Source organism: Symphalangus syndactylus, chromosome 23 (assembly GCF_028878055.3).
Source record: "Symphalangus syndactylus isolate Jambi chromosome 23, NHGRI_mSymSyn1-v2.1_pri, whole genome shotgun sequence".
NCBI lineage: Eukaryota > Metazoa > Chordata > Mammalia > Primates > Hylobatidae > Symphalangus > Symphalangus syndactylus.
In genome coordinates, this window is record NC_072445.2 from 16,815,521 (window position 1) to 16,834,667 (window position 19,147).

General features: G+C 51.9%; 3 protein-coding genes across 10 annotated transcripts in view; 2 read left to right on the forward strand and 1 right to left on the reverse strand.

The window, feature by feature from the left end:
• The window catches only part of PPP2R5D (protein phosphatase 2 regulatory subunit B'delta), a 27,627-nt gene extending 18,085 nt beyond the window's left edge, over positions 1-9,542 (forward strand). The window contains exons 3-16 of one of the 5 annotated variants that reach the window (XM_055263271.2): positions 3,690-3,906; positions 4,128-4,327; positions 4,411-4,521; positions 4,629-4,721; positions 5,155-5,285; positions 5,421-5,480; positions 5,587-5,695; positions 5,909-5,962; positions 6,276-6,446; positions 6,544-6,671; positions 7,674-7,775; positions 7,870-7,942; positions 8,087-8,203; positions 8,355-9,542. In XM_055263271.2, the coding sequence (XP_055119246.2) occupies positions 3,690-3,906; positions 4,128-4,327; positions 4,411-4,521; positions 4,629-4,721; positions 5,155-5,285; positions 5,421-5,480; positions 5,587-5,695; positions 5,909-5,962; positions 6,276-6,446; positions 6,544-6,671; positions 7,674-7,775; positions 7,870-7,942; positions 8,087-8,203; positions 8,355-8,492 (1,704 nt within the window). In that variant the 3' untranslated portion in view covers positions 8,493-9,542. The remainder of the gene's footprint in view (positions 1-3,689; positions 3,907-4,127; positions 4,328-4,410; positions 4,522-4,628; positions 4,722-5,154; positions 5,286-5,420; positions 5,481-5,586; positions 5,696-5,908; positions 5,963-6,275; positions 6,447-6,543; positions 6,672-7,673; positions 7,776-7,869; positions 7,943-8,086; positions 8,204-8,354) is intronic. The other 4 variants (XM_055263273.2, XM_055263272.2, XM_063633119.1 and 1 more) reach the window with 4 other exon arrangements.
• Positions 9,427-11,481, reverse strand: MEA1 (male-enhanced antigen 1). Of its 3 annotated transcripts, none has more exons than XM_063633157.1 (4): positions 11,264-11,481; positions 10,315-10,592; positions 10,126-10,228; positions 9,427-9,821 (listed from the first exon to the last, which is right to left on the reverse strand). In XM_063633157.1, the coding sequence occupies exons 1-4, from the start codon at positions 11,298-11,300 to the stop codon at positions 9,670-9,672; spliced, it is 570 nt and encodes a 189-aa protein (XP_063489227.1). In that variant the 5' UTR covers positions 11,301-11,481; the 3' UTR covers positions 9,427-9,669. The 3 variants fall into 3 exon arrangements, with proteins under 3 accessions (XP_063489227.1, XP_055119269.1, XP_055119268.1); XM_055263294.2 differs by lacking the exon at positions 11,264-11,481 and adding an exon at positions 11,100-11,255; XM_055263293.2 differs by lacking the exon at positions 11,264-11,481 and adding an exon at positions 10,989-11,149.
• Positions 11,370-19,069, forward strand: KLHDC3 (kelch domain containing 3). Of its 2 annotated transcripts, XM_055263275.2 has the most exons (11): positions 11,370-11,550; positions 14,336-14,548; positions 14,721-14,897; positions 15,055-15,170; positions 15,345-15,416; positions 15,543-15,756; positions 16,417-16,503; positions 16,647-16,755; positions 16,876-16,949; positions 17,072-17,150; positions 18,443-19,069. In XM_055263275.2, exons 2-11 carry the CDS (start codon positions 14,395-14,397, stop codon positions 18,507-18,509), a joined length of 1,149 nt encoding a protein of 382 aa, XP_055119250.1. In that variant the 5' UTR covers positions 11,370-11,550; positions 14,336-14,394; the 3' UTR covers positions 18,510-19,069. The 2 variants fall into 2 exon arrangements, with proteins under 2 accessions (XP_055119250.1, XP_063489196.1); XM_063633126.1 differs by lacking the exon at positions 14,721-14,897 and having other exon boundaries at positions 11,418-11,550.
• Positions 19,070-19,147: the final 78 nt, after the last annotated feature.

Consider the following 19,147-nt stretch of genomic DNA (forward strand, 5'->3'; position numbering starts at 1 on the left):
ACCCGGTGCTCCTCTCCTGTTCTCTCATCCCTAGATAGGTGACAAGTCCACATCGTTTTTATAAAAAATTCAGAGGATACAATTAATAACATTTCTGTCTTCCTCCCCTCCCCCATCCCAGAGGATTTCAAGTTCTTCTATTATTATGGTAAGGAGTAAGAGTTTGGGATGGGAGCTGGAGAGGAGCAGGGGATGGCAGGTATGAGGCCAAGAGGTCACCTCTCCCTTTCCCTGTGGTCAGGGTACCCAGCTGGACATGGCCTCTGCCTGGTCCTATTGTAGTCTCTGGTTGGGGGCAAGGGCTGTCCTGTGGTTTAGCTTCTTTCCTCTCCCAACAGGGGGCTGCCTGGACAGTCCAGGAGTACTGCAAATACCTGTATTTAGACTGCTGAAAATGGACTTCATGGGGCTGTAACACCGTGTCTGGGAGCTATACCTTTAAAAAGGGATAGCTTTTAGGCTGGGCATGGTGGCTCACACCTGTAATCCTAACACTTTGGGAGGCCGAGGCAGGTGGATTAATTGAGGTCAGGAGTTCAAGACCAGCCTGGCCAACATGGAGAAACCCCATCTCTACAAAAAATACAAAAAGTAGCTGGCATGGTGGCGGGTGCCTGTAATTCCAGATACTCGGGAGGCTGAGGCAGGAGAATCACTTGAACCTGGGAGGCACAGGTTGCAGTGAGCTAACATTCTGCCACTGCACTCCAGCCTGGATGACAGAGCGAGACTCCATCTCAAAAATAAATAAATAAAATAAAAATAAAAAGGGATAATTTTAATTTTAAAAATTAGCTGCATTTCTCCCATTATAAAAGCAGTATCATACTACATAATGGAAGTAAGGCAGAAAAAAAGCAGTGTCAGCTTGTAGAAAATGTAGAAATGCAGAAGTAATCTCATTCTACTACAGGAGATAGTCATTAATACAGTGGTGGACTTGGGCTCGTTCTTACCTTTCCTGAACCTCGTTTTTGGTTCTGTGCCTGTGTTTTAATGTGAGTGAGCTCATTTTGTGTATCTAGTTTTGTACTGTATTTATTTTTTTTATGTATGTATGTATTTATTTATTTTATTTTTTTGAGATGGAGTCTTGCTGTCTCCCAGGCTGGAGTGCAGTGGCACGATCTTGGCTCACTGCAAGCTCTGCCTCCTGGGTTCACGCTGTTCTCCTGCCTCAGCCTCCCAAGTAGCTGGGACTACAGGTGCCCGCCACCACGCCCGACTAATTTTTTGTATTTTTGGTAGAGACGGGGTGGATGGTCTCGATCTCCTGACCTCGTGATCTGCCCGCCTCGGCCTCCCAAAGTGTTGGGATTACAGGCGTGAGCCACACCGCACACCGCGCCCGGCCTATGTATTTACTTTTTGAAGACGGAGTCTCGCTGTTTCGCCCAGGCTGGAGCTGGAGTGCAGTGGCATGAGCTCAGCTCACTGCAATGTCCGCCTGCTGGGTTCAAGCAATTCTCTTGCCTCAGCCTCCCAAGTAGCTGGGACTACAGGCACCCACCACCATGCCCGGCTAATTTTTTGTATTTTAGTAGAGACAGGGTTTCACTATGTTGTCCAGGCTGGTCTCAAACTCCTGAGGTCAGGCAATCCACCTGCCTTGGCCTCCCAAAGTGCTGGGATTACAGGCGTGAGCCACTGCACCTGGCCTTGTACTATCATTATTTAACTTAGCATAGGAAGCAATTTTCTGTCATTATGTAGTTTTAGGCCTTCTGTTTTATTTCAAAATTTCATCAGTATGATAACACATACATTGTTCAGATATTACTACTATTGGGGTTGGAATGTAACTCTTAGCTCTTTCCTCATTAGATTCCTTTAGATTTTCACATTAGATTCTTTTCCTACTTTTTTTTTTTTTTTTTTTGAGATTTAGATGTTATCTATTGACTTTCTACCATGGAAAATAAGTCCTCATCATTCTTATGCCTTTCTGCAGACATTTCCCTTCCTCCAAAAATACCACCATTTTGGGCAAATTACTATGAACATGAAAATATTTTTTACAACTAAACTATGTATTACATAGTTTTCTTTTTTCTTTTCTTTTCTTTTTTTTTTTGAGGCAGAGTCTCACTCTGTCATCCAGGTTGGAGTGCAATGGCGCAATCTTGGTTCACTGCAACCTCCACCCCCTAGGTTCAAGGAATTCTCCTGCCTCAGCCTTCCGAGTAGCTGGGATTACAGGCATCCGCCACCACACCTGGCTAATTTTGTATTTCTAGTAAGAGATGGGGTTTCACCTTGTTGGCTAGCTGGTCTGGAACTCCTGACCTCAGGTGATACACCCACCTTGGCCAAAGTGCTGGGATTACAGGCATGAGCCACTGCACCTGGCCCATAGTTTTCATAAACATAATATTAACTCCTGATATTCCATTTATTCATTTTCTGTTATAAATGAGGTTGTTAAAAGTATTTGTGCACAAAGCTTTTTTTTTTTTTTCTTTTTGCCTGGCTACCTCTGCCTCCTCCAAAGCTTTTTTTTTTAAAAATTTAGGATTTTTATTAAGCTAAATTTCTAGTAAAGTACTAAGACATGGGAATGAATTTCTTTCTTTTACCTTTTTAAATTTGAAAATTTTTATTTTGTTCAGGCTGGAGTGCAGTTGGTGTGATCATAGATCACGGCAGACTTGAACTCCTGGGCACAAGGGATCCTCCAACCTTGAGTAACTGGAACTCCAGTAAGCTTCCTGAGTAGCTGGAACTGCAGGCATGTGCCACCACACCTGGCCAATTAAAAAAATTTTTTCGTAGAGATGGTCTTGCTATGTTGCTCAGGCTGGTTTCAAACTTCTGGCTTCAAGTAATCCTCCTGCTTTGGCTTCCCAAAGTGTTGGAATTACAGGCATGAGCCACTGTGCCTGGCCTTTTACCTTTTTTTTTTTGAGACAAAGTCTCGCTCTTGTCCCCCAGGCTGGAGTGCAATGGCGTGATCTCGGCTCACTGCAACCTCCACCTCCCGGGTTCAAGCGATTCTCCTGCCTTAACCTCCCAAGTAGCTGGGATTACAGGCGCCTGCCACCACGCCTGGCTAATTTTTGTATTTTTAGTAGAGATGGGGTTTCACCATGTTGGCCAGGCTGGTCTTGAACTCTTGACCTCAGGTGATCTGCCCTCCTCGGCCTCCCAAAGTGCTGGGATTACAAGTATGAGCCACCGCGCCCAGCCTCTTTTACCTTTTGATTGAAGACTGTCACACATTCAGTAAAGGATCTTAAGTGTACTGCTCAATAAATTTTAGGTATGTATCTGCCATGCACCACCTTGCAGGTCCAGTCAAGATGCAGGATGTTTACATTACTCAGAAGGCTCCTCATGTGTCTTCTTAGCAATACCCACCCCATTTCCTCTGGCAACATAATCACTTTTTTGACTTCTGTCACCATCAATCCATCAATTAGCTTTACCTGTTCATGAACTGTAATGAACGTTTTGAAGGCTCTTGATGCACAGGCAGTGGGCATCTCTTTGGGAGATGTGACTTCTTGACTGCTCCCTGTCAGGGCGACAGCACAGTTAACTCTGTAACCCTGGCCTTAGCTCCTTCAGGGCAGGAGACAGCTGCTCACTGCCCAGGCCTGTGCAGGCATAAACAGACTTGGGGATGGCCAGGCCCAGGGTGGGAAGCATATCTTGGGAAGTGGATTTCAACAGGTGACTTGTTTGACCAGGCCCAGCCGCAGCCCCAGCCCCAGCCCCAGCCCCAAGCCCAGTCTCAGCCACCGTCGTCCAACAAGCGTCCCAGCAATAGCACGCCGCCCCCCACGCAGCTCAGCAAAATCAAGTACTCAGGGGGGCCCCAGATTGTCAAGAAGGAGCGACGGCAAAGCTCCTCCCGCTTCAACCTCAGCAAGAATCGGGAGCTGCAGAAGCTTCCTGCCCTGAAAGGTACTTGGCAGTTGGTCACAGGGGCTGTTTTACCAGGTCTAGGGGGCATCGGGAGTTGGTGGAATGGAAGTTTTGAGGGGAAGGAAATTCCAGAGAATGCGGGAAGGGGGTGCCAGGGAGCAGGATGGTGGCAGGGTGGGGTAAGGGAAAGCCCTTGAAGGCAAGCAGGGCATCGCAGTGAAGGACTACACAGGAGAACCTGACTGCTGGGGCCCCCACAGATTCACCAACCCAGGAGCGGGAGGAGCTGTTTATCCAGAAGCTACGCCAGTGCTGTGTCCTCTTTGACTTCGTGTCAGACCCACTCAGTGACCTCAAATTCAAGGAGGTGAAGCGGGCAGGACTCAACGAGATGGTGGAGTACATCACCCATAGCCGTGATGTTGTCACCGAGGCCATTTACCCTGAGGCTGTCACCATGGTGGGCACAGGGAAAGGACACGGGGGACTGGTGAGGGTCTCTGGAGAAGCCCAGGTGGAGCTCTAACTGGCCCTACCCCTCAGTTTTCAGTGAACCTCTTCCGGACGCTGCCACCTTCGTCGAATCCCACAGGGGCTGAGTTTGACCCAGAGGAAGATGAGCCCACCCTGGAAGCTGCTTGGCCACATCTCCAGGTACCAGGACAAGGGGGCAGATTGGCCGTGGCTGCAGGGAGTGGGGCACTTGGAGGCCTGCAAGTCCTTGGGAACATCCCCTCAGTGGCGTGCCTTTTTCCCTATAGCTCGTGTATGAGTTCTTCTTACGTTTCCTTGAGTCTCCTGATTTCCAGCCAAACATAGCCAAGAAGTACATCGACCAGAAGTTTGTACTTGCTGTGAGTCCCCGAGTTCCTGTCCTTGCCCTCTCTCTTTCCATTCCATGCCCCCTTCATCTGTGTCCCAGTGGCTCTTTCCCCTTAAGCTGAATATATTGGGTTTCATCCATGTCTGGTACAAGGAGGCTATAAAGGGCAAAAAACAAAACAAAACAAAAACCCTACTCTGGCCTCAAGAAACTAACAACATAATGGTAGGAAACAAAAAAGCAACAGAGTACCTCTCTCTGGTCAATACTGAGGCATCACTTTGGAAGTCTCTGTACAAATACAATAGTATCAGCAATACAATAGAATCACTCTGCTTTCTAAGACTTGTTGGCCCCCACTCCAGGGGACCTCTGCATTTCCCCTGGCAGGACCTATGTCACTCTGGCCACTGCCTTCCCTGGCTGCTGCCTCACTGGCTGCTTTCCCTCCCTTGTGCCCCCAGCTCCTAGACCTATTTGACAGTGAGGATCCTCGAGAGCGGGACTTCCTCAAGACCATTTTGCATCGCATCTATGGCAAGTTTTTGGGGCTCCGGGCTTATATCCGTAGGCAGATCAACCACATCTTCTACAGGTGAGGCCAGGAGCCCAGGCTTAGGAGCAAAGCATTCTGCTACTGAGGTGGGGTGGGAGCAGGGAGGTGGGGGGACTGTATAGAATGCTGGAGGGACATCAGGGGTTGTCAAGAGAGCCATTTTTCTTCCCTCAGGTTCATCTATGAGACGGAGCATCACAACGGGATTGCTGAGCTCCTGGAGATCCTGGGGAGGTGAGAAGCTGGGTGGGGGCACAGATGCCTGAAAAAGGTTGGCAGGATTGGTGCACTGAACTTGGATCTGACCCTCTGGTCCTAAAAAATGTCCTTTAATTCCTAGCATCATCAATGGCTTTGCCCTGCCCCTTAAAGAAGAGCACAAGATGTTCCTCATCCGTGTCCTGCTTCCCCTTCACAAGGTCAAGTCCCTGAGTGTCTACCACCCTCAGGTGAGCTGCCTTCCTCCTGATAATGTCCAACTCAGGCAGCAGAGAAAAGAGCCGGCAGGGAAGTGTTCCAGCTGGGATAGGGGAAGCATAGGGAGCAGGTGGGATAATTCCTTCCCTCCATCTCCCCCTTCTGGGATCTTGTTTCTATCACTGACTTCTCTGAGAACTTCTAGGACCTACACCTCACCTCCCTTCTACCTCACGCTTTTGCAGCTGGCATACTGTGTGGTACAATTCCTGGAGAAGGAGAGCAGTCTGACTGAGCCGGTAATTCCCCTTCCGGGTCCCAAGGCCCACCTCTTACTGTCATCAGCATCACTTGCCAGTCTGTACCTACTGGGGGTGCCATAAGGGGGAGCTCAGGAGGGCTGTGACCTGACCAGTAACATGGTTTCCTCTCTGAAGGGAAAGCGAAACCTATATACACCTAGGAAACAGATCCAAGGCAAAGAAACGGGCAGTTGGCTGAGATCACCCAAACTATGCCCACCAGGGTGGCGGAGAGAACGGGTAGGAAAACTTCCTGGTGACCTAGGCAGGTGCAAAGAATTTTCATCCCCATGCCCTCCTTGTCTCCCAGGTAATTGTGGGACTTCTCAAGTTTTGGCCCAAGACCCACAGCCCCAAGGAGGTGATGTTCTTGAATGAGCTGGAGGAGATTCTGGACGTCATTGAACCTTCCGAGTTCAGCAAAGTGATGGAACCCCTCTTCCGCCAGCTGGCCAAGTGTGTCTCTAGCCCCCATTTCCAGGTGAGACTCCAACCCAGCATATCCCAGCCCCTGCCAGAAACTGAGAAGGTCTTGAGTGAAATGAGCAGCACCCACCGAGTCTGCCTCTCCCCACCAGGTGGCAGAGCGTGCTCTCTATTACTGGAACAATGAGTACATCATGAGCCTGATAAGTGACAATGCTGCCCGAGTCCTCCCCATCATGTTCCCTGCACTCTACAGGAACTCCAAGAGCCACTGGAACAAGTAAGGCGCTGGGGTGGGGATCCAGTTTGGGAAACTTTGAGGGTATGGAAGAACTAAAGAGCCAGGGGTCTCACCTAGTCACCCAGCAAGTGGGGCTGGGTGTTGATAGGACCTTGAGGGGCTGACTGGAGCGAAAAGATGCCTGTGTGCAAGATCTCTGTGATACCAACAGCAGGGCAGCGGCCTATTACACCACTCCTTGGGTTCAGCTATTCTACAGATCCTATCACAGCTTTGGAGATGTAATTCTATGCAGTGAGAAGCTGATGTGACCTTTTTTGAGAGTATGTGTAAAGAATCCCAGGGTTTTAGGCCGGGCATGGTGGCTCACACCTGTAATCCTAGCACTTTGGGAGGCTGGCGAGGTGAGTGGATCACGAGATCAGGAGTTTGAGACCAGCCTTCCCAACACAGTGAAACCCCCATCTCTACTAAAAATACAAAAATTAGCTGGGTGTAGTGGCGGATGCCTGTAGTCCCAGCTACTTGGGAGGCTGAGGCAGGAGAATCACTTGAACTTGGGAGGTGGAGGTTGCAGTGAGCCGAGATCGTGCCACTGCACTCCAGCCTGGGCAACAGAGTGAGACTCCATCTAAAAAAAAAAAAAAAACTCAGGGTTTTGAAAAGACTTTTCTGCTACAAGCAAGCACACTGTGGTGTAGATGCAGTCTGTCATGCTGCATCTACATGCCCATCATGCTGCTGGGAGGCCATTAGTGTAGGTTGGAGAGTGGGAAAGGATGGGAGGTAGACAGACCTTGGAGCATGGGGTGAGGGAAGGATGGACAGGTGGACCGGTATTTGTGAAAACCATGAAATGCCAGTCTCAATCCAGGTGATTTGGCCAGAGCTCTCTTCTGATACTGCACAGAGGTTTGTGAACTGGGAAGTAGTAAATGACAAAGCTCTTAGCAGAGATACCCCTGCAAGAGAACAAATTGGGTTCCTCACGCTAAGGGCAGGCTCTGGCCTCCTACACCTCATCTTTCTTCTTGGTGGCAGGACAATCCATGGACTGATCTACAATGCCCTGAAGCTGTTTATGGAAATGAATCAGAAGCTGTTTGATGACTGCACACAACAATACAAGGCAGAGAAGCAGAAGTGAGTATCTCTCTCCCCAGGAGACTTTCATCTTCTACCACCAGCTCACTGTGTTTCTCTCAAGCCCAACCCCAATCCTACTTTTGCTCCTCAGGGGCCGGTTCCGAATGAAGGAAAGGGAAGAGATGTGGCAAAAGATTGAGGAGCTGGCCCGGCTCAACCCCCAGGTGAGGTTTTCCTGCCACTGTTGTGAACTGAGGGGCCAGCCCATCTTGAGCCGGGGGAGAGTTTGTTGGGGGAGGAATATGGAGCACACAGGCCCCCAAGCCTCTGAAGTGCCTCTCACCACTTGTCCATGTCTCCTCACTCAGTATCCCATGTTCCGAGCCCCTCCACCACTGCCCCCTGTGTACTCGATGGAGACAGAGACCCCCACAGCTGAGGACATCCAGCTTCTGAAGAGGACTGTGGAGACTGAGGCTGTTCAGGTGGGAGGGCAATGTAGGGGGATGGAGCAGAAATAATAGCTCTGGAAGGGAGAGGAGACGGAAACAGCAGAGCCAAAGAATAAGGGGACGGAACAATAGAATTCACTGGGAATTGGTCACCGTTCCTCACCTTGTCCCTATTCACACACAGATGCTAAAAGACATCAAGAAGGAGAAAGTGCTGCTGAGGAGGAAGTCGGAGCTGCCCCAGGACGTGTACACCATCAAGGCACTGGAGGCGCACAAGCGGGCGGAAGAGTTCCTAACTGCCAGCCAGGAGGCTCTCTGACCCCTCACATTCCTACCACAGGGCCACAGCCCACACAGCCCTGGGACACTGCCCTGGCCCTCCACACTCTGCTCCCTACTGGCTGACTTGGGGGAAGGCAGCGCCTCTCTAGCTACTCAAGGGAGGGGGATGTGGGCACTTGAAGCAGGGACACCCACAGAGTGGTCCCTCTTCTCCCCAAAAGGTGTTCATGCCTCCCTGTGGCTAGTACAGGCTGAGCACTAAGATGCTTAGTGCTCAGACAACCTGGGGATGCCTGTCCCCTACCTGCTCCTCACCCACAGCTACCTGAGGCTGCTCTGAGAAGTACACACAGGAATACATATGCTCCTCTATTCTTCCCTTCATCCTCATTTGAACACCAGGTGTCTCCCCTCCTCTCTCTCCCCTGCAGAGGCATGTAGGGAACAGCAGGAGATTATTCTCACCAAAGTTATGTCAAGCCCCATTGGCCCCTGGAGTAGCTGGAGGGAAGCCAACCTCCCTGCAGCACAAATAGGCCCCCCAGCCCCAGCCGTGTGCTGGCAGATAGGGTTGTATTATTTCTTCTTACCCCATGCCTGACCAAGGGAGGTCAAAAGGAGAAAAGTATAGGCTGTGGACAATAACTGATGAATATAGGGCCCAGATGGACCAAGTGGGGCCGGGGAGGAATGAACACCCTACCCCGTGCCCTGTCTTTGGTGAGCAGCAGCCCTGGGGTCACAGAAATGGAAGGGACCACCCTGCTGACTGCTTTTCTGTGCTGTTGGTTCCCAAAACTAGAAAGAAGGAAGCAGTGAGCAGTGCCCCAAGCATGGCTCCTGCCAAGACCTATTTATTTCCTTGTTTGTGCTATGCTGGGCAGGCCTTCTTTTGTCCCTTGTAGGTACCTTGGAGGGGCCAGGGGCTGAGGAGGGCTGGACCCAGGTTCCACGGGCGCAGGCAGTGTGGCTTTTGGCTGTGTACATAGGGTGCTTTATTCTCCACAGAGTGATACATGCTAAGGTGGGTTGGGCTTGGACCGATGTCCCCATATGTACAGAACTGAATAAAGTGGGTCTCTGAGAAGTCTGATGTGCCTTGATGTGGAAAGGGAGATGGGGAAGATGGAAATAGACATTACAACCAGGGATGTGTTCAGTCCTGTGCTGGTTCTGGCCTGGAATGTAGGAAGATAAGGCAGCTCTCACTGTGGTCACTTCCAGGCAGGGGATGCCTGCCGGGCTTGGAGGGCTTTCTGTACCACATCTTCCCACTGGGCATCCGATATCTCCCGAGCCCAGGCAGGAACCCCTGGCGCAGGCAGGCTTACTCCAGCCATCGTCCTCTTCACCAGCTCTACATGTTCTGAAATCAGAGCCAGAGGCCAGTCAGGCATAGAAATAATGGGACCAGCTCCCCTCCCCAATCCCTGAATCAACCCAGAGCCCCTGGGCTGGTAGGGTCACCAAATCCACCTTGTTACTTTAAGGCAAGCCTGCCCATCCCCAAAGCTAGCAGAAGAGCATTTCACTTGGACTCTGAAGTCTACAAAATCTTAGTTTACAAACTATCTTCTTAGGATAGGGTCTTCCTCTGAAACTTCCTTCTACTGACTCATGCCAGTTCATTTCCTTAGTAATTATTCCAGAATGAAAGAATGATCTTTTACCTGGGTCCATGGGAATAGAGCTGTGGTTGTTCAATGCTGTAGCTCCCTCCTCATCTTCATCTTCACTCTCTAATGGTGGGTCTGGCAAATGAAGCCCCAGGGCCTGCAGAGCCAGAGAAGACCGTTTGGGTCTAGGCTTTCAGGGAGCCCAGCTTCACCTGTTCAGGAACCATCCCTCCTCCACCTTACCTGGATTCGATCCTGGATGTCAGCAACTACATCTCCATCCCCCACTGGTGCCAGTTCCACCTCCTCTTGTTCAGGATCTTGGTTCAGGGGCTGGTACGAGTAGCCAGCTGGGCCTGACCCCGTTTCCTCCTGCTCTTCCTCAGGCTCCTCACTGCTCCAATCCCCAGTGCCTTCTGAAGGGCCCTGATGTGGTCCCACTTCCTCAGTCTGATTGGGGAAGATACGCTCAGGGCCCATGGTGTCTCCTCCTAGAACTACTGTTGCCATCCGGGCAGGGGCTGCAAGAACAGGGAGGCGGCAGGACAGGGATTGGATGAAACCAGGCCCATCTTCATCCTCTCATCATCTCTTTGTAGTCTCCTGCGCGCAAAAAATCAGCTCCTCCCCGAGGCTCCTGCATCCTCCACCCCTCCGCCCCGCTTGCAGCCTGTCGTTCCTCCCCCTCTTAAGTCGGGGCTCTTATCTTGAACCAGGCCCCACCGCCTTGCTCCGCCACTTCCTAATTAAACGCCCAATCGGAGGCCCTGCCACCTCCTAAAAGACACCCCTTCCAGAACCCCGGCTGCTCCCGCCACGCCTCCCCCGCGACTTGGGAACTCTGGGTCATCAGACTCCCCTAAACAGGGCGGCGTACCCGCCCTCTTCTCCCCTCTCCTAGAGGACCCCCTCTGTACCGCCTGACAGATGCCCTTCAGGCCCCATGGGCTCCCCTCAAATGGCCCCAGCTGCGGCGGCCGCCCCCGCCCCCATCCGAATCCCGGCGCCGGTGTTTCCGCGCGCCTCACCAGCTCAGAGCCCGTGGCCTCCACTTCCGGCGGGGCAGGACGTGCAGAGGTGCCTAGTCCTCCAGCCCCGCCCCATGCCCATGATTGACGCTAGCGAAGACAAGGAGTCCGCCCCTTGCCCCGCCTCCGTCACTCCCAGCCCAGAAAACAAAGGACTGCATTACCCAGTGGCCTCCTCGGTCTTGACACATATTTGCACATGCGCAGAATCTCTCCTACGCCCCTGCCCACTCCTCAGCCCTCTCGTCACTCAGAAACCGTGTGGACTACAAGTCCCGGAATGCCTCGGGCACTTAGCTACGACTGCACGTGCGCGCACAGCTGCCCGCCGGAAGAACCGAGCTTGGCTGTGTTTATCTCGTTGGGGACTAAGGCGTCGGTTGGCGCGCAACGGGTTCTAGTCTGCAGGCAGCGCGAGGACCCGCGGCCCCGCCCCGGCTCGGCCTGGCAGGTAGCCTGGGATGGGTGGAAGGGCAAGGAAGAATTAGGGTGCTGAGGACGTGCTGTCTAGAGCTGGAGTGACGAGGGAGGGGCCTGAGAGTGATGAGGTGGGGGTGGGGAGGGAGCTAGGGGGATGATGGGAAAGGAGAGTGTTAATGGGGAAAGCAGGGCTAGGGGAGGATGGCGAGGAGATGGGTAGGAGAGACCTGGTGTCTGGAGGAAGCAATGAAGGAAATGGGAAGGAAGACTGGGCCATGAAAACAGGGAAGCTGAGCATAATGGAAGGGGAGGGGTGTCTGGCGTGGTGGGCTAGGGGAGGCCGGAATGTCTGGAAGAAGACAGGGATAGAGTCTTATGCAGGGAGGGGTATCCGTGGTCAGTGCATGCTAATTTTTCTTTCCTTAGTGGAGGTGGGAAAATGGAGGGCTGTTGGGTGGAGCTTGGAATGGTAGGAGAAGGAAAAATGAGAAAACTGCAAAGCTCTCACGAGATCAAGAAGGGCGAGAAATGGGGAATAAAAAATGCAAGAGACCAGGCGGGTAGATACATTGAGGGAATAGAAGAAGTTTGAAAATGCTTGGTGGTGATGGAGGACTGGGGAGACCCAGGGATAAGAGGAGCCCCTGAGAGCCTGGGGGCTTGTTCTCCTTGAATTTGAGTTGTTTATATGGCAGAGAAACTAAATTTTTTTTTCTCCACCTTTGGCTTTAATTGCTTATCTCCTCTCCTGTGCATAGTTTACCTTGACATATGTGAAGGGAAGAATAGAGGATATAAGGGAGGATGGAAGACTTCCATTCTTAAGCCCATCGACCTCCTAACAGTCTCCACAAGCCCAGACCCAAGATATTTTGGAGAGAGGGAGTAATGAAGTGAGAGTAGCTTCCTGCTGGGGCTATTTCAGGATGGGCCCCATGGCTATTTAAAGCTTAGGGTGTGGAGTTGGGGGAGGCTAGGTGGGTGGGACTAGCAAGCCAGCTGAAAGCCATGTCTCTTTCCTGCAAGGGGCCTCCCTTATTTGAGCTGTTTTTGTTCCTGAGGTTTTGCCTGGCCCTTTCCTCTGCCAGGGCTTCTTAAACAGGGAGCAGATGACGATCCACCCAAACTCAGGAGATGCCTGCCAGCAAAAGCATTGTCAGTTGCAAGGATTTGCCTGAAAAAACCCTCAGATGTACCCAGGTGTACGTGCCACTAGGTTGACAGGTTGTGTTTAAGAGACCATGACTAGCCGGGCGCGGTGGCTCACGCCTGTAATCACAGCACTTCGGGAGGCCGAGGAGGGCGGATCACCTCAGGTCAGGAGTTTGAGACCAGCCTGGCCAACATGGTGAAACCCCATCTCTACTAAAAATACAAAAATTAGCTGGGTGTGGTGGCAGGCGCCTGTAATCCCAGCTACTTGGGAGGCTGAGGCAGGAGAATCGCTTGAACCCAGGAGGCGGAGTTTGCAGTGAGCCGAGATTGCGCCATTGCACTCCCGCCTGGGGGCAAGAGCGAGACTTCATCTCAAAAAAAAAAAAAAAGACCATGACCTCTCATGCTGGATCTTTCTCTTGTCCTGCCCAAGGGCATTTTTTGCCTCCCTTCCCCTTTCTTTTTTTTTTTTTTTTTTTGAGATAGAGTCTCGCTCTGTCGCCAGGCTGGAGTGCAGTGGTGCAATCTCAGCTCACTCCAACCTCCGCCACCCGAGTTCAAGCAATTCTCCTGCCTCAGCCTCCTGAGTAGCTGGGACTACAGGCGCGCGCCACCATGCCCAGCTAATTTTTGTATCTTTAGTAGAGACGGGTTTCACCATGTTGGCCAGGATGGTCTCCATCTCTTGACCTCGTGATCCACCCGCCTCGGCCTCTCAAGGTGCTGGGATTACAGGCGTGAGCCATCGTGCCCAGCCCCTTCCCCTTTGCATTTTGCACACTCCTACCTCTATCCGCCTTTCAGGAACCTAAGTCGTGGAAGAGCTTGTTCTCTCTTTTCTACTGGAAATGGCTTGTTCTCTACCACAGTAGCAGGGATGGGGAAGTGGCAGGAAGAGAAAACCTCTCTCTCTATCCCCATCCCCCAAGCTTAAGCATACACATACCTTTCTGGCTTAAGTCCTGGCAGCATACCAGGCACAGCTGTCAAAGGAACTCCTTGTGCCTGTGGGGGGCCCTGGGTGACCCCAGTGACAACAACTCAGCTTGACAGGAGCTCTCTGTGAGGGGCTAACCAACCGTGGTAACATGGAGGTCCCTGTCCTGGATCAGTCCCGCCCTATCTTGGGTAGGGGGATTGTTCCACTCTAAAAGCCTGAAAGCTTTTCTGCTTTGAGGCACCCATGCCAGCTTTCAATGGACTGTCTGAGGCTAGCTGGGCTATTAATAGCTGTGAGTATTTTAAGATCCCTTTCCCCACCTTAAAGAACACAGATTCTTAGAGAGGTGGCAGTAGGCAGAGCAGAGACAAGAGAATATACCGTTTGGGAAGGGGGCTTCAAGTTTGTGCCAAGCCAGGGACAGAGTGGAGCCTCCATGAGTAGGTTGTGACCATGATCAGCAGATTCTGAGCTGGCAATCAGGTGGGGGCAGCCCCACCCTTCACTGTTGGAGAACACTGGGCCCAGGCTAGTTCTCTGACCTCAGCAGCTCCCTTGGGGCAGGGCCAGCCACCTGAGCTGTGACTAGTGTCCCTGTGGAGGGGTAGTGTGGGAGGGCCCCCAGGGTGACACTTGGAGGCAAAGGCTGGTTCTGGGCAGAGTCACAGTGAGCTGGGCAGAAGCCTCGCCTGAGGATCCCGTGGCCCCAATTTGTGTGCAGATAGCAGAGGCAGCAGGCCGTGCCGGGGGGGCATGTTGCTGTAACCAGTGGCCCAGGGGATGTTACGGTGGACAGTGCACCTGGAGGGCGGGCCCCGCAGGGTGAACCATGCTGCAGTGGCTGTCGGGCATCGGGTATACTCCTTCGGGGGTTACTGCTCTGGTGAAGACTATGAGACACTGCGTCAGATAGATGTGCACATTTTCAATGCAGGTAAGCCAATGCTGAGGCTGTCCCTGGTTCCCCACATCAGGGTGGGAACGGGCTGCTGATGAGGTTTGGCTGTGGTCTCTGGGACCAAGGGGACTGGGGACAAACATCTGGTTTGGGGAAAGTGGACAGCCTGGAGGGAGGTTCCCAGGGCTGAGCAGAGCTGTGCCCACAGTGTCCTTGCGTTGGACAAAGCTGCCCCCGGTGAAGTCTGCCATCCGTGGGCAAGCTCCTGTGGTACCCTACATGCGCTATGGACACTCAACCGTTCTCATCGACGACACAGTCCTCCTTTGGGGCGGACGGAATGACACTGAAGGGGCCTGCAATGTGCTCTATGCCTTTGACGTCAGTGAGTATGGATCTCAGAGAGGTTATGTCCTTCCAGATGTTGCCTCAGTTGCCTGAGAAAGGTTTGGGTTGGGGGTCTTGGGGAGTAGAGTACTCCAGAGCTCAGGGGGGACTGTCATAGAGGGTGCTTAGTTGAGCCATTTTCTCATCTCCTTCAGATACTCACAAGTGGTTCACACCCCGAGTGTCAGGGACAGTTCCTGGGGCCCGGGATGGACATTCAGCCTGTGTCCTAGGCAAGATCATGTACATTTTCGGGGGCTACGAGCAGCAGGTAGGTCTGGGAATAAACTAAGAGGTTTAGGGTGGGACTGAGAAAGAGGGGAAGGGCAATTTAGGATGGTGAAATGGGAGGCTTTGGCTTGTTTGCAGGTTTTGAGGGGAGGGATGGAGGGTCAGAGTGACTGTTGGCTCCCTCTTTTCTTCCTCCTTTTCTCTTCCTACTCAGGCGGATTGCTTTTCCAATGACATTCACAAGCTAGATACCAGCACCATGACGTGGACTCTTATCTGTACAAAGGTCTGCTCTTTCTTTTTTCTCCCAAATCCCCACCCTCCATTGAAGAAATGATAGGAAGTTCAGTCAGAGCAGATCCTCTTCCAGTCTTTGTGCTGACCCCTCCACCATCTCTCTGCCTCTGCCCAGGGCAATCCTGCACGCTGGAGGGACTTTCACTCAGCCACAATGCTGGGAAGTCACATGTATGTCTTTGGGGGCCGTGCTGACCGCTTTGGGCCATTCCATTCCAACAATGAGATTTACTGCAACCGCATTCGAGTCTTTGACACCAGAACTGAGGCTTGGCTGGACTGTCCCCCGACTCCAGTGCTGCCTGAGGGGCGCCGGAGCCACTCGGCCTGTGAGTGTTTGTTATATAAATTATTTTAAATCTTTTTCTTAAAAAAAAAAAAAAAACAAACCCTTGTGTCGAGGGCTGACTTTCAATAGATCGCAGCGAGGGAGCTGCTCTGCTACGTACGAAACCCCGACCCAGAAGCAGGTCGTCTACGAATGGTTTAGCGCCAGGTTCCCCACGAACGTGCGTTGCGTGACGGGCGAGGGGGCGGCCGCCTTTCCGGCCGCGCCCCGTTTCCCAGGACGGAGGGCACTCCGCACCGGACCCCGGTCCCGGCGCGGGGCGCGCGCCCCGCGCGGGGCGGGGAGAGTGTTTGTTACTTCCCTGTGAAGTTCCCTTCCTGCCCTCTTCACACTCTTTTTTTTTTTTTTTTTGAGACAGAGTCTGGAGTGCAGTGGCGCAATCTCGGCTCACTGCAAGCTCCGCCTCCTGGGTTCACGCCATTCTCCTGCCTCAGCCTCTCTGAGTAGCTGGGACTGCAGGCGCCCGCCACCACGCCCGGCTAATTTTTTGTATTTTTAGTAGAGACGAGGTTTCATCGTGGTCTCGATCTCCTGACCTCGTGATCCGCCCGCCTCGGCCTCCCAAAGTGCTGGGATTACAAGCGTGAGCCACCGCGCCCGGCCCCTCTTCACACTCTTGACGCTTCCTCTCTCCTTCCAGTTGGCTACAATGGGGAGCTGTACATCTTTGGTGGCTATAATGCAAGGCTGAACCGGCACTTCCACGACCTCTGGAAGTTTAATCCTGGTAAAGAGCACTGCATTTAGGGCAGGAACAAGGAACAATTGAGGTGGGAGGAAAAGAAAAGAATCCTGAGGCGGTGAGGTATGGGGGTGGGGAAGAAACCTGAACTAGGCGGATATTGAACTTCCATATAAATTTCCCTTCAGGGTCCTTTACCTGGAAAAAGATTGAACCGAAGGGGAAGGGGCCATGTCCCCGCCGGCGCCAGTGCTGCTGTATTGTTGGTGACAAGATTGTCCTCTTTGGGGGTACCAGGTTAGAAGGAGAGAGGGAAGGGGCTCAGGGAAGTGACTAATGGGAGAGTGGGAGGTATTTGAAAAGGGGGTCTCGTGGGTAGTTTCTGTCCTACTTTCATATCTCTTTTGATCCTGACAGTCCATCTCCTGAGGAAGGCCTAGGAGATGAATTTGACCTTATAGATCATTCTGACTTACATATTTTGGACTTTAGTAAGTATAGTTATTCCTGAATTGCTCCTGCCATCAAGGTCCCTGTCTTTGGGTGGTGATATCCAGGACTGGATCCTATCCTCACCTTTGACCATCTCCTTTCCACAACTTCTCCCTTAAAGGCCCTAGTCTGAAGACTCTGTGCAAACTGGCCGTGATTCAATATAACCTAGACCAGTCCTGTTTGCCTCATGATATCAGGTACAGCGAGTGGTTGGAAGGGAGGGATTGGGTGAGGGTGAGTGAGCAGCACAGGTGTGACCTGATTAGCTTGGTTTCAGTATGGAGGAGACACATTTTTGTTCTGCTGGAGATGTAGTGTACTTGTGGGAAATGAGATGGAAGGAGGTGAATTGACAGCCATCATATAAAACTGTCAGCAGAATAAATTATATGAAAAAAAATCCAGCTCGGCAGCATCACTTTCTGAGACCTAAGCTTATACAGTTATTTTTGTGAACATGCTGAGAACAACTGATTAAATCTTAGAACCTAGCTGCAAAGTAAAGACAAGTTTAGGAGCCTCTGGATCACATTGGTTCCAGAAGATCTGGCTGCTTCCCTTTGAATTTCATTCTTAAGTTCCAGTTAATCACCAGATGTTACTTTATGTATAATTTTTCAGGTTCAAATTAACCACCAGATGTATATAATTTTTCCTGTCTGGGTCATTCTGAGATACTTCGTCTCTTTGTATCAGTTCAGTTTAACTCTTGCTGGCTGGGCATGGTGGCTCATACCTATAATCCCATCACTTTGGGAGGTTGAGGTGGGTGAATCAGTTGAGGTCAGGAGTTCGAGACCACCCTGGCCACATGGTGAAGCCCTGTCTCTACTAAAAATACAAAAATTAGCTGGGCATGGTGGCAGCCACCAGTAGTCCCAGCTACTTGGGAGGTTGAGGCAAGAGAATTGCTTGAACCCGGGAGGCGGGGGTTTCAGTGAGTCAAGATTGTGCCACTGCACCACTGTACTCCGGCCTAGGTGACAGAACAAGACTCAAAAAAAAAAAAAATTAATATGGTTGGATGGGTGGAAGGCCTCAGGAAGGATAGGAGTGCTGAGTCAGAGCCTTCAAAGGATGAGAGTTAAGAGCAAAAATGGGTATTCCTGGTGGGGGTGAGGCATTCCTGGTGAGGGTAAAGTTGAGGGGCTGCCTGGTTGGCTCTAAGCAAAGCAGGAAAGGCAGGTTGGGATGTTGACTGACATGTATACACAGATCTCAGGTGCCTGGACACTACAATATACATACATATATAAACATAAACCGGAAATCCATATGAGCTTGGAGGTAGAGGAGTGGGTGGTGTTGGATTTGGTGGTGGGTAGGTTCTGATTGTTAAACCTAGTAGGTCTCTTAAGTAAGAGGTGGCTGTGGGTGGTTGACCTTTAGGAAGTTGGAGAGACTGGTGTGTTTATAGCTTGGTTCAAACATCCCTGAGCTTGGGCTGAGGGCCCCCTCTTCTTTCTGTCTGTTATTGTTGGCCTTCCAGGTGGGAGCTGAATGCCATGACCACCAACAGCAATATCAGTCGCCCCATCGTGTCCTCCCATGGGTAGGAGGAAGTTTCTGCCACCTCCCCTCCTGAGCCTGCTGTCATCTTCACTGCCCCTGCCCATCTGTCACCCACCTGCTCCTTTGACCCCTGGACTTGGTATACCTCCATGTGGAGTTGTTGGGCGAGAGGTGTTCTCTGTGCTGTGAATTCAGTGGGGAGCTGTAGCGGGGTGGGGGCCAGGTTCCTCCCCCCTTGGGCCGAGGGCCCCTTCCCCTTGGTGCTCTGTCCCCATCCACCTCCTTTCAGCTGCTCCTGGGCCTCAGCTCTGCCCAGGGCCAGCCAGGTTCTGCTGGGAACGGAAGGGAATGGGGAGAAGGGAGAAGCAAGCAGTGTCTGAGCCTCAGGAGCTTCCCCCTCCCCCTTTGCCTATCCCCTCCCCTCTGCTTGAGCCTTGAGCCTTGACTGAGAGCTGAAAGGAGTTGTAGCTGTTGGCATGATACCTCCTTCTCTCCGTCTTGGGGAGGCGGGGACCAGCAGATAATCCCACCCTTCGTTGAGCTGTCGCTGTACCCTGAAGCTCAGCCAGCTCAGATTTTATAAAAATTAATCAAAACCTCCAAACGTGTCGTGTGTTTTTGTGGAATACGGTGGAGAAGGCTGGAGTTTGCAGTGGGGGCAGGGTGCTGAGGACAAGCACCC

Coding starts and splice junctions, on each gene's coding strand:
- MEA1 (XM_063633157.1), bottom strand. CDS start 11,300: ATGTGCAAATATGTGTCAAGACCGAGGAGGCCACTGG. Junction 10,593..11,263: donor AAGACCGAGGAGGCCACTGG/GTAATGCAGTCC, acceptor CTGTTCTTGCAG/CCCCTGCCCGGATGGCAACA. Junction 9,822..10,125: donor CTCTATTCCCATGGACCCAG/GTAAAAGATCAT, acceptor CTCTGATTTCAG/AACATGTAGAGCTGGTGAAG.
- KLHDC3 (XM_055263275.2), top strand. CDS start 14,395: ATGTTACGGTGGACAGTGCACCTGGAGGGCGGGCCCCGCAGGGTGAAC. Junction 16,504..16,646: donor CCTCTGGAAGTTTAATCCTG/GTAAAGAGCACT, acceptor ATTTCCCTTCAG/GGTCCTTTACCTGGAAAAAG. Junction 16,756..16,875: donor GTCCTCTTTGGGGGTACCAG/GTTAGAAGGAGA, acceptor TGATCCTGACAG/TCCATCTCCTGAGGAAGGCC.